Consider the following 13,831-nt stretch of genomic DNA (forward strand, 5'->3'; position numbering starts at 1 on the left):
AATATTAAATTTATGCTTAAATTTATTTATGATTATTTATGAAAAAAATATTGAAGTTATGATATTGGCAGTTTAACAAGGCAATAGTAGTAGTAGTAGTAGGGAAAAAAGAATGTTTTTTTTAAATATAATTATAAACACATTTCAGTTATTAGAGTAAGAAGATCTAAATGGTATTAGGAAAGGATACTTGGAATTTTTTTGTTCTTGTTTCCCTTAGCATGAGTCTTGGCACATATTTCAAAGCTCTCTGCATGTTGGAGTTCTTATTACTAGTTTTTTTTTTTTTAATATCTTTGCTAGTAACAAAATATAAATACTGCATGGTATTTCATGCAGTTATTTATATACATGGTATTGTTCATAATACGGTATGCATTTTTTTCCCTTCTGCTTATATTTTTCTGATAATGTGTACATGTAGAAAATATTTTGCCTATCTGCATACCTTATCATTTGTTTCTTATATTTTATTTCTTATCTGAGTCTTCATTTTAAATAAAACTTCAGTGCTAACATAGAATGAATAACATTTAATCTTCATTATATACAGAATGAACTATACAGCATAAGAAAACTAAACCAAGCTATAGTTTACACTAAAATATGGTTCACTCATACATAAGGTTGATTAAATGTGGTCATTCTAGCTACTGCTATAGGAGTGTTGAGTTAATTCATAATTAATAAGTGTCACCTCTGAGTGGTCTCTGATTATATACTTGAGAAGGTTAATCATTATATGTGATTATATATTGAATTGGCCAGTACTGTTTTATAATTGTTTTCTTATCACCTAATGAAAAGGTTTATGGGTGTGCCCTGATTTTTTTTTTTTTTTTGTTTGTTTTGTTTTTGTATAGAAATTATGAACATGTTGACAGATACTTTGACTGGCTGAGCAGTGTTATTCATAAATGCTTATTTTGAATGAATAAGCTGTTATCTGATCTGCAATTTTTTTTTATTTTCGCTCTGTTTTCCATCTTGAACTTTTATATATTACAGGAAGTATGTCCTGTACTCTTTTATTATTGTATTCACTCTTGTATAAATATGTGCTGCCAAATGGATAGTAGTTGTGTATTTCTGCCCTTTACTTATATTTCTTAAATACTTGTGCACATTGAAAAAAGAAAGAGAGACATATGTAAGTCACTAATTCTAGTATATCATTATCTTATAATATTTTAAAGATCACCATGTTATGAATGGGAATGAACCCGTTTGCTGGATTTATGGTAGAAAAGCTTATCATCTGAGTCTATTTGTTAGACAGTTATTTTCTACTTTATTGGTTGCAGTTTCACAGAAATGCAGTATGCTGTTCAGTGATAAAAAAAAAATGACCTCATGCCTAGCACAATGTGTATGTTCAGTGCCCTTCCACTTTGTTGAAAAGGCCTAGGTTCAAGTTTCATCTAGATAGGAGAAATTTTTTACGGATGTTTTTTTCACACTATGGCCAAGTTAGTCTGCCTTGGGCAAGGATTGCCATTATTTTTTTCATCTGACAGAATAAGCAAACTGACTATAGAATACAAACAACTTACAGACAAATATACTGATGCCTCATGGCCACAAGTCACCTCAGTGCAAAATGTAGAACAACTAACCAACCAGCTAAAGCATAATACTAGAAGGAAATGTGAAATGTTTCACATTTGAATGCATTCTTATTTGAGCTTAACTAAAGGGGAAAAAATATTACTGCACATGTGTGGATTGCATGTGTATTTGATTTAGGAATTCTTTGGATAGGTGCCCTTTTACACTGTTAATTCACTTTTTTAGGCTGCTACTGATCAGTCAGAGTCTTTATATGGAAATCCCTCTTCCAGTCCACCTACATCTTCTTCGTCTCCATCTGCTGGCCAAAATTTATCTTCTCTACAGAAAAAGTCCCCTCTGCTGACATCCTTAATGGAAGGAACAGCAGTTACTACCCTCCACAATATGACACAACCACAGCCTCCAGTTTTAGCCAGTCAGGTATGGACTATGGTAAGCTGTTCAGTCCAGCAATCATAGAATTCATGTAATTTTTAGTTTATTGGTGTGATTGCTATTTATTAAATCCCTTACAGTTCAAATTTTGTTATCATTATTCATTTTATGTAGCATTTCTATTCAAAACACTGAATACTCTCTGAAATTGTTGCTCTTTTCATTGCTAGTGTAACATAAGTTTCAATAAGATTATGGGTTTCAGTGGTGGTAACGTGTATGATGTATTTGAAATGTGCATTTGTTAATAATGTAAGATAACTAATTTTGTACATACAAGTCAAAATGGATAAATTGTTTTCATTTTGAATTCATAGAAAAGCGACTTGTGAATCAGCTTTAGTTGTGAAAGTCAAATTTTACATCGTAGAGAAAGAAGAATTTTCACATTATGTTATAAATGTGAGGTCTCTATAAAATTTAATTATATCAGTAGTGGACACGTGATATGAAAGCAGAAGCTCTTTTCTATTCTGTGGCAGTTCTTTATTTCTGGCTGGAGGGTTTATTTATGTACCAGCCATTATTTACATACCAGCCTTAATATTTGAAACATTATAGTGTCTTACAAATCATGGAATGAGTGAAACACTTCATGGTCATAGAACAAGTTTTCTTCAGTAAAGCTCTATAGATCAAATTAACTTATTAAGCTCCTTTTACTGAGTGTTAGATGAAAACTCAAAACTGTGGGAACTTCAGAGAATTCTAAAGTTCTTTAGAATTCTATAAAATATGGGAATTTTAGAGAGTTTTAAAGTTCTTTATAAATCTCTAAAATTACCACACTTTGAGGTGTCTTTATAAAAAGTTATTTCTAGCCAGAGATTTGCAATTTATGTTTTACTTTACTACATTTCATAATTTTGATTTTTTGTAATTCCTCTAGCCTTAAGTTCAGGATTTAGTTTTGAACTAAATTGAGAAACAAGAATTGCAGAAATTTGTACTGTGATTGTTCAGCAGTATGGTTGCATTGCATATGACAATATTGTCATGCAGTTACAGTAAGAAAGAAAAGTCACCCATCTGACTTATGAAGCACCTTAGTTGAGCAGAGAATTATGTCTGATTAAAATATATTTCTGTGATGTTATTAAATGCATTGCCAAACTTTATTAAATGTGTTCGATTGCACATTGAGTACAATTGGGCCACAACCAAGAAAAAAATTGAGTTAAGTCTTGCAATGAAATTCCCTAAATACAGCTGCATCTACTGAGTGGCTCTTTATTAGGTATACCTATCCTTTTCATCAAATGGCGTGCTCCTTCAGTAACAGCATCACATGTTCATACCACACAAATAAAGCTTCTGAGCAGATATGTAGGAATGCCGTAAGTTTGAAATTCAGTATGAGAAGCAGCAAGAAAACATAGTTAATTGATTTTAAATGTAATATGGTAGTTGGTGCCAGACATGTCAGTATGAATATCTTGTAAATTTCAGCCCTAGAATTTTTCACATACAGCTCTGTCACTTCATTGATGTGAAAGGCCAATGGAGGCTGACAAGACTTGTGCAGGGTAACAGAAAGGTTACAGTCAATCATATAACAATCCAGTACAACAGTGGTAATTGAAGTGGCATTTCAGAATGCACAACTCATTGTACCTTGTTACTGTAGGGCATTGTGGCTGATGACAAACAGGTTCCAGTCCTGTCAGCAAAAATCAAGGAGGTACAGTTACAGTGGGCTCCTTGGATGACTGGGAAGACATTGCCTGTTTTGATGAATCATGTTTACTGTTGTTTCACCAGGGGAGGACCAGAATACGTTGAAAACAGCAAGTGTCCATGGATCCATCTTGCCAGATGTAAACAGTGCAAGCTGGCAGTGGCAATGCAACAGTGTGGGGAGTGTTTTCATTGTGCACATCGGGCTTCTTGATACCGTGGAGCAACATTTTGGATGCTACTGGTTATCTGGAACTGTTTTAAAAAGGTACAACCCTTATTGTCTGCAGTGCATCTATCTGTGATTGGAACAACTATACAGAAATGGTTCCAGGAACATGAGAGCAAATTCAGCCTACTGCAGTGACCATGTTGCCAGACCTCAATACATTTGAGAAGGTGCCATGGTGCACACTCCATTTAATGCAGCTGATGGAACAAGCTTTTAGAACAGAGATCTGCAACCATCCAGTTTGCCAAAACTGTGAGATGCATTTGAGTCAACATGAAACAGCATTCCTGTGGCACACTTTAAATACCTTGTTCAGTCCATGCCACAAGGGTGCCAGACTGTTCTGAGGGCTAAAGGAGCACCTACTCCCTATTAAGGCCAGTTCCCTGTTATGAACCAGCCAAGGTCTGTGTCATTAATCCTGCAGTATTGATATTACACCTGTGAGGTGTAATTCAAAAATAATGAGCCTGCATTACTTGTTGTTTGTAGATAAAACCTTTGATTCTGTACCTTCCTAAATACAGGCAAATTTTTACATTGTATGGTTTTGAATTTTTATTTATAATTTTTTCCCCCAGAGTTATAGTGTGAGTGCACCCAGCAGGTCAGCCCCATCATGTTCCTACCTTTAACTTGCAGTGATGTTAGCTTGGGAACCTGAGTGCTAGCGAGGCTACAAAGCTTGGAATTGTGTTTGTTTCAAGTTCAAGTTATTTATAAAACTCTTGCACATGATCTAATGATTACATGTGGTTTATAATTGTTGTGAACTATATATTTTTGAAAGATTCATTATATTTTGGGAATCTTAAGCACAGAAACAGGAAAAGTGATAATCACTTGGGATAGAGAGTTAGCAACATGCATAATATTCAAATTTTATGCACTTTTACAGTGTGCCAGATTTTAAATAAATTTTTTAAAAAATTTTAAATGGAAGGGAATTATAGTGTCAGATATATGCATATTTTAAAATTTTATATATAATGGACAGAAATATATTTTAGGAAGGATGTAGAGTTGCTAGAGCGAGTACAGCAGAAAAGGAAAACAAGATTGGTGAGAGAGACGAAGGGGTGCTCTTACCAAGAGAGGCTTAAATTCTGCAAGTTGCAGCTTCTGGAGACTAGGCATCTGCGAAGTGATCTGATTGAGGTGTACAAGGCCTTGAATGGTTTGAGCAGGCTAAATGCTGATGGGATACTTCTGCTTGCTCAGATTAAGAATCTGAGGGCATAGATTCAAATTGAGGAAAGACAGTTGTAGAATAGATGTGCGGAAGTTTGCCTTTAGCCAGCGGATAGTTGATTGCTGGAACGGACTTCCATCTGTTGTCATGGAAGTTATAGCTTAAATTAATTTAAAGCTGAGTTAGACAAACATTTGGAGAGACGGATGGGTGAAATGGGAAGGGTTTTTTTTTTTTTTTTTGACTGATGCTGTAGCTTTGACTGAAGCTTGCTTTCTTGCATCATATGCCTCAACTAATGCTAATGCTAATATATACCTGTGAACATTTTAAATTTCACACTTATAACAGTTTTGTAAACTGGAAAATAAAAGAGGCCAATATCTTCATCCTTATATTTTTTGCTTATAACATTGTTTTTTTTAATTTTCAACAGAATTAATTTTTTTTTTTTTTTTTTGAAAATAAAAATGCATACAACTTTTCTTAATGGATTGCATAAAATTGCAAGCCATTAAGAAAAATTGAATAGTGGTATACTCCAAGCAGAATTCGAAAAGATCCATAAACTTTTTTCAGAAATTAAAAAGAAAGTTTATACTTGTAAATCAGGTGTTGCGCTACCGTACTTTTTTAACAATTAGGTGTGCTACCACTGCATGGTTAAGCCAAAGAAATAAAAGATAAAGTGTATGTTGTCTGCTGAATGACCAAATACTAGACAGACTTGAGAAAAATTTTCAATGTAATGGTAATCACAATTACATAATTATGTTCGGTTGGAGGGGGTAAATAGTAAGTTTTGTATAATAGTACCTTGCCGTTCATGGAAGTTCTATTTCTGAAAATATTCATAAACAATAAAGTTAAGGGCTTATGGGAAAAAAAGGGAAATTAAGTTTGTTGCAAGAGACTTTTTATATAAAATATGTTAAATTCTGTATTAATGTTTTGTCCATATACTAGTGATAGGCCCATTTCTAGGGTTTTCAGGACATTTCAATCTCTCTCTCTCTCTCTCTCTCTCTCTCTCTCTCTCTCTCTCTCTCTCTCTCTCTCTGTGAGATAAAATAAGAGCATATTATTTTATTTATTTATTTTTTAATTTTATATCATTGTCTTTTCATTATGAAAATAAGATCTATCTGTCCAATTAACCACATCGTGGTGGTGGAGGCATCCCCAATTGTAACAAATGCAGCAGCATGGCATCTGACAGACAACAGGGCGCCTCCATAGCCAGGTGGGAAGGAGCAGCAGTGCGTAGCACACGCTCCTTGAACCGGGGTTCGAGCCCGTCACCACCAAATATGGAGGATGCGGAAAGGTCATTCAGGGAATGACCACCGCATATCCCGGAGCAATATGGCCTTAGCTGCTAATGCTCCTAAAAACCAAATAACAAACAAACGACAGACAACAACTTTCTTTTTAATTTCTTGAAAAAGTTCTTGGGTTTTTTAATTCTGCCTGGACTATACTAATAGGCGCCTCCGTAGCCAGGTGGGAAGGAGCAGTAGTGCGTAGCACACGCTTCTTGATTAGACCAGGGTTCGAGCCCGTCACCACCAAATATGGAGGATGCGGAAAGGTCAGGGAATGATCACCTCATATCCCGGAGCAATATGGCCTTAGTTGCTAATGCTCCTAAAAAAAAAATCAAATAACAAAATAAAAAAAAAGTAACTATACTAATATTCATTTTTTCTTAATGGATTGCAATACTTATATTTAGTTTTTAATTAAAAATGTATTTAAAATTCTGTGTTTTTACATCTTTTATTTAAAAAAATATTATTAATTGCAATAAATTAAAAAAAAAACATATAGGCATAAAATATAAAGATGAAACTATTAGTCTCTTCTATTTTCCAGTTTAAAAAACTGCTAAAAATGCAAAGTTTCAAGGGCTACCTCCATAGCCAGGTGGGTAAGAGCGGCAGTGTGTAGCACACGCTTCTTGATTAGACTGGGATTCGAGCCCGTGGCCACCAAATATGGAGGATGCGGAAAGGTTAGGGAATGACCACCGCATGTCCCTGGAGCAATATGGCCTCAGTTGCTAATGCTCCTAAAAACCAAATAACAACAAGTAGTGTCAATTGCATATATTTCTGCTTATTATTTGTATAAGTAGTTTAAAAATGTGCGTGCATGCATTAGATACTATTCACTTCTATTTTCAAAATTTATTTCAAATTGGCACACTGTGAAGTGCACAAAATTTGAATATTATGTATGTTACTAACTCTCTGTTCCAAGGAATATTGCCATCTGCATATAAGTGTTTGTTAAAAAAAGAATAACAAATCTTTCAAATTAGTTTTTTGAAATCAGCTTATCTAATATTAGATATTTGTAGAATTCTATATAGTTCTTTAAATAAATAATTGTCATTACAGATAGTCTAAAAGCAAGTAAACTTGTACTAGGAACAGATGCATAATTCCATACAGCACTAGCATCCCATGCTCGTGCTGTAGGAGCATACAGCACTAGCATCCCATGCTCCTACAATTTAAAATAGTAACAAAAATGGTAGCATGGCACCTGATAGGTTTTTGCACACAATTACTCTTCCAAGAAACATAAAAATCACTTAAAAATACCAAATAAATATTTGTCTGTTTAGGAAAAGGTATGGAAAGGATTGTTACTTTTGATCAACAGTTAATGCAAGAATTTTTTGAGAGTAACTCCACTGGTCCATCCCAACTCTTTAGGGCTAAGTAAACAAAAATCATCTGTAGAATTCTTCCTCTTGTTGTAGAACTTCCTCTCATTGTAGAAATTCAAAATGTTTCCTTTGAAAATAGCTTGAATTCCTACAACAATGTATTCTTTCCAGACATGAAAGAATTGTTATTGCAGACATCTGTTAAACTTTATCAAGGTGTTTGAGAATGAATCACCACCTTGTATATAGTAACAATGAAATAATGTGCATTGAATTGGCAAGGAACATATGGTTTAAAATGGATTTGACTTTTTCAAGCTAAGGTCTAAGTCAGAAGGTTTTCTCTTTGCTAGTTAGCAAGCAGATCCTGTGATGGAAGAAAATCTTCTGTAAAGACTTTTAGAATATTTATAGTGTAATTTAACCAAGCTTGATGGTGAAGAATACATTTTTAAGTTTAGAACTTCTTTTAGGCGCCTCCGTAGCCAGGTGCGAAGGAGCAGCAGTGCGTAGCACACCCTTCTTGATTAGACTGGGTTCGAGCCCGTGACCACCAAATATGGAGGATGCGGAAGGTCAAGGGAATGACCACTGCATATTCCCAGAGCAGTATGGCCTTAGTTGCTAATGCTCCTAAAAACCAAAACAACAACAACAATATAAGAACTTCTTTTTTATATATATATTTTTGTGTGGGGGGGATTTCTTTTTTTCTCAAGGCAGACCAAAATTAAATTGTTGATAACTATACAGGTTGAATAATAAAAAATGAGTCAAACACCAAGGTTTATGATTTTTGATTGGCTAAAAATTTTTGACATTACTGTTAGCTTAATAAATTTTTTTAGGATGCCTAACCCTCAAACAGACATGTTAAAAAAGTTACATGATCAAACATGTATATTGCATATGATTCAGTTCATTTGGAATAAAGGTTAGAACTAGTTTAAAAATTGTGCACTTTGCAATGTCACTCATTATTTTAGTATTATATTATAGTTGAGGATAATATATTTTTTAAAAATAAGTCAGTAGTGCTGACAATGTTAGCTATCTTTGTAGACACAGAAAACATTATATGAGCAGAGGCATAGTGTACTTTATATTGTATTCCATTCGGTATCGTTTTTTTTTTGAATAGGTACAACTTATGCATTTTGAAACTGGTGATTGTTCACTCATCATTACTTGAATGTTACTTAAATTTTTTTTAAAAATAAAATTGATTGAGTAGTCACTCCAGTGGAATCATAAAATATCAGACCTTTCATGGTTGTGTAATACTGTATATGCCAGCAGTAAGAGAATTGGGCTTTTTTGTAGCCATACTTCTTTAATTCTAACACAGTGATGCAAATTGAAAATCAAACCATTATAATAATGGAATATTAAATTTGCATGCTCATCACTAATAGATAATTTAATTTTTATTATTTTTATTTTTTATTTTTTTGGTTGTAGATGTATACCATCACATTCATTAGGCCTCTGTAGCCGAGTGGTCAGGAGCGGGAGTGCAGTAGCACATGCTCTTTGAGTAGACTGGGGTTCAAGCCCCTGACTGCTGAATGCGGTCGATCTGCCAACCCGCATTGGACCAGCGTGGCAGATTATGGTCCATTTCCCTCAGCATGAATTGTTGAGGAGGCTTCCATCCTGCAGTGGGTTGATAATGACTGCAGTTTACCTTTTTTTTTACCATCACATTCACTTGAGGATTAATTTCATAGAAGTGGTATTTTCAATATAACAAAATTTGTGCCACTCTCTTTAGATTTTTTTCTGTTTGGTAAGGATGGCACCATGAAAATTCTTTGAAAAGAAACCGAGAACAGTTATTGATTTGAAGGATTTTGTGATAAGAGCAGTTGTCAGTATTTCCTTTGCGCTTGTAGATTGTAATGCTTTGTATACTTGCATGTAGAATGATATAAGACATTTTGAAGATAAATCTGTATGATATCATTATAGGTCATTATATTTTTAATTATAATGACCTATAATGGCTTTTAATTTGGCCAGTTTTCAAATCAGTTACTTTTTTGGTTCCCACTATTTATATATTCATCTTTTTGTGAAACCATGACCAATGACTCAAATGCCCTGTGCTTTTGTGAATTTTTGTAACAAATCTTGTCCTCAAAATTCTGATTGTTTCTTAAAGTAATGTATGTCACCACCAATTTCATATGCACCATATTATATGCTATTAATTAATTTGATATACAGTCTTCTCCTATTATTTTCTTAGCAAATCTAGTTTATATATCTTCCCTTACTACCATAATTCTAAGTTTTTCTCTCTCTCTCTCTCTTGCTTTAATTACTATCTGAGTTTTATAAGTTAACAATCAGTATTCTTTTTTGAGTATCATGCATTAGGATATTCATAATCTAGCTGAGAAATTCTTGCCAATATCATAATTTTTATACCTTTTATAATTTTTTTGATTTTTATGTGCAACTATAGGACAAAATTTTTATGATTTACTTTCATTGCTTGTAAATCATTCAGAAGTGCATAGTGTTTTGTATAGATCAGTGACCTTTTTTTTTTTCCTGATAGGTTGCATATAAATGCCAATTTTTCTTCTAGAATCCAGGAGTTAATTTTAAAGTTTGGAGTCTAATTTAGCACATATCAGAAAATGAATTTTTAAAGGTGCTATTCATTTTATGAATTTAACTTGGGCAACCTCATATAAAACACTATTATTCTTCTATGTTTTCCTGTTTTTTTTATTCCTGATATCTTATACTAGTGGTATATGAAATAATTTAAACAGTTACTTTAGGACTTTGCAAGTGCTAAAGTATCTGTTATAATATTGACTGAAATAATGCTATCAAAGTTGTCTACTAACAAATAACATCACTGAAAGGCTAAAGTTAGCCTTTAGGTGATGTTATTTGTTTAAAATTAGTATTAATACCATAGTGTTAATTGCAGCAATTAAAATTTTGTATATTAATTTAAGGATTCTTTATAACTTAATAATTTCATGTGTCTGGGTTTCTTTGTTCTCTTGTTTTCTCTAGCATCCTATGACCACTACTACAGCTATGGTCCATCATCAGCACCCTCACTTGGTTCAGACTCATCCTCAGCAACATATTCCACACTCAGCACCCCAAATGATGCATCATATGTCACCATCACAAATGGTACACAGTATGAGTATGAGGCCCCCAGTTTCTCAACTAATGCCTGTCTCCAGTCCTACTCCACCTCATCAGGTCCATCCAGTCAGCCAAGCAGTCTCAAATAACCCATCCTATTCCCCAAATATGATTCCATCTGTAAGTATTAGTAGAGACTTTTGTAAAAGTTTTTTTCACTTATAAATTGTGAATAATGTAAAATATTAAAAGTTTTATTTAGAAATCTAAGTTATACTCATACTTTATGTAGTATAAGCTTTATGGCTTAAAACATAAGCATTTAATGGATATATTCTGTATTCTATCCACTTTTCTGGTGTTCCTAGATTTCCAGGCATCATATGGCTTTTGCAGTTTTATGGAAAGTAGACTTTTCTTTTAGATTTCAGCCAAGTAGGTGGTAGATGACTTTCATCAACCGGTGAAATACCACCACTTTGCTTATTGGTGGCTTGAAGTGGTGAAACCCATGTTTAGTCTCTAGAGCAAAGTTTCTGGCATCCCCCCCCCCATACTTCTCCTTCAACCCATGCACGGTATTAAGTACTATAGGTTTTGATACCTTTCGTGTTTGGGGTTTTCATAAAAAAAAAAAAAAAAAAAAGTTAGTTGTTCTCCAATACCCAAATGTGTTGTGTTTCTTAAATATATACTTAAATGTGGACTTAAAGCTGCTTTTAGGTGGCCATGGATCTGTGCATAATTAGCAAAAAGAACTACATGTACTGTGCAGAGTACATGATCTCTTTAGCTCATGGACTTTAGTCTCTTCTGTGGTTTTGGTTTCATTTTGTCTTTAAAATAGTTGGAGTTTGCCTTTTCTTTCTGTGATTCGTTTGTGCACATATATATTTGTCTGGTTTATATAAATGTTTTATGTTCCTCATTTGCTCTAAAAAAATAAAAATGTTGGGACATTTTGTTTTCCATGCAGTTTACTTCAAGATTGATTAATTTTTCTTTGTGTATTTTTCTCCTGATGTATCAGACACCTACTCCAGCCATTATTATTTTGTTGTATTCTATTTTATTTTTTATTGCACTTGTTTGGTTGCGAAAAAGTGAGGTTATTGTTTTTGTAGGTCAAGAAATACATGTCATATTTTTGCATAAGGTTTGATTTATGTTACCTGTTTATGTTAGATTTCTTTTAATAAATATTTATTTTTAATGTATTTCAATGTTTGTTTGTTTTTTGTAAGTAGAACAGAACCTCCCAAAACCATCTTTGTTAGATGAAAATTTTCTGTATTTTAAATGATCGTATAGTATTAGTATTAGCCGTATGGTGCATATTAGACATGATGCCTTGGGGTTTTTCTGCACTGGTCAAACAAAAAACTAATAATAATAATAAACCACCTATTTGACATTTCTCCTGATGTATGAGTGTGTATCTATCCAAAGAAATTGAATAGATCCAAAAAAGTATAAATAAATTATACTGGATTTTTGGAGGTTGATGAACTGATGCCAAAATAGTTTTTTACTAATGGCTCAACATTGAATTTCTTTAATGAATGCAATAGTTTTGTAACAAATATTTGATGTTTCCATCTTAAACCACCACAAGGGCCATATGCTTTTCTTTTAATCAAAATATTTAAGGGCAAATCTAGTCCAAATATACAAGGACTTCTAAAGCTAAGAGCATACCTACATACTGCATGAAAAGTGAATGAAGCATCTTTAAGATTTTATTAAAGGGACATTTTAACAGCAGTTCTGTTTTAATAGAATTCGACCTTTCTGTTTTGTCTTAGAAGTCTTAATTCATAAAATACACATTTAATATATAAAAAGGTTAAAAGGAAATGCTAAATTAGAACTTTTATATGTACCAAAACATTGTTTTGGCCACTTCAGGCTTTCAATAAGCAATGTAGTATTTATCCAAGATCAAATGATAAAGGTCATCACCATCTAGTTTTGTCAGGTACTACAAAGACCCAGCCTTTCTTCAGTGTTCTTCACTGGCAATGCAGCTATGCCACTTACTGCTCATTTGGAAAGGTCTAATGTTCAGTTCCTGCCAGCATACTTGAATGATTTACCTGTGGCAACCTGGGTTTCTCATCACAAATCTAGAATTCATAGAATATATAAAATTTACAGACATGATATTCTTGTGCAGCTGTAATGCTGCTGGTTATTTACTCAAAATAACCCAAAAATCCAGCCCTTTCTTTTGTGGACTATCACTCTTCAACCTTTTATACTTTGGTTAACACATAGTTGTTCCCAAAGCATACTTGAGTTTGATGATAGCTTAAAGATAATACCTTACATTTTTGGGGCATATGCAGGCCCATCAGAATGAATTTATAAATAGATGCAAAACAGAGATATGTGTGCTAAATTTTGGCAAAACTTTGCACACAACTCAGAGGTTGATATTTCCGGAAAGTCATTGGAAGTAGAAAAATGCCCATCAGCAATTTGGATTTCCAAATGAGAATACAAACAGTACTGATCTAATGTTGATGGACTTATTTTAGGAGTACGTAAAGGGACAACATGAATGGTTGAGCTGAATGAATGACATATATTCATTCATTCAGCTCAATTGTGCTGTGGAACAGCTAACCCAAACATATGCCAATTTTGTGACATCTTGTTAGCAGTAATGGGCACATGTGGATAGATATAATGTGGAACAGTTTTAAGTGCTGCCATTTGTTTTAGGTAAACTCATCAGTTGATGGCATAAGTAACTTTTTTTAAGTTTCATTTATCCTTCCAGTACTGCTGAAGAATACAAAAAACAAACCATAATACAAATAATACAAAAAAAAAAATTAATTTGCTTATTTTTGTATGTTACTGAAAATATCAAATTAAACTTAAGTATAAAACTGGAATATTTGTAAATAGAAATATTATC

The 13,831-nt window shown here is 33.3% G+C and overlaps 1 protein-coding gene across 5 annotated transcripts in view; it reads left to right on the forward strand.

Annotated features, from left to right (window-relative positions):
* Window positions 1–13,831, forward strand: part of LOC150089898 (TOX high mobility group box family member 3-like) — a 284,523-nt gene that overhangs the window by 220,179 nt on the left and 50,513 nt on the right. For 3 of the 5 annotated variants that reach the window (XM_090389696.1, XM_090389694.1, XM_090389697.1), the window contains exons 9-10: window positions 1,795–2,004; window positions 10,825–11,085. In XM_090389696.1, coding sequence (XP_090245822.1) covers window positions 1,795–2,004; window positions 10,825–11,085 — 471 coding nt within the window. The remainder of the gene's footprint in view (window positions 1–1,794; window positions 2,005–10,824; window positions 11,086–13,831) is intronic. The other 2 variants (XM_090389695.1, XM_090389698.1) reach the window with 2 other exon arrangements.

This window comes from Mastigoproctus giganteus, chromosome 2 (assembly GCF_048544385.1).
Source record: "Mastigoproctus giganteus isolate SK-2022 chromosome 2, ASM4854438v1, whole genome shotgun sequence".
NCBI lineage: Eukaryota > Metazoa > Arthropoda > Arachnida > Uropygi > Thelyphonidae > Mastigoproctus > Mastigoproctus giganteus.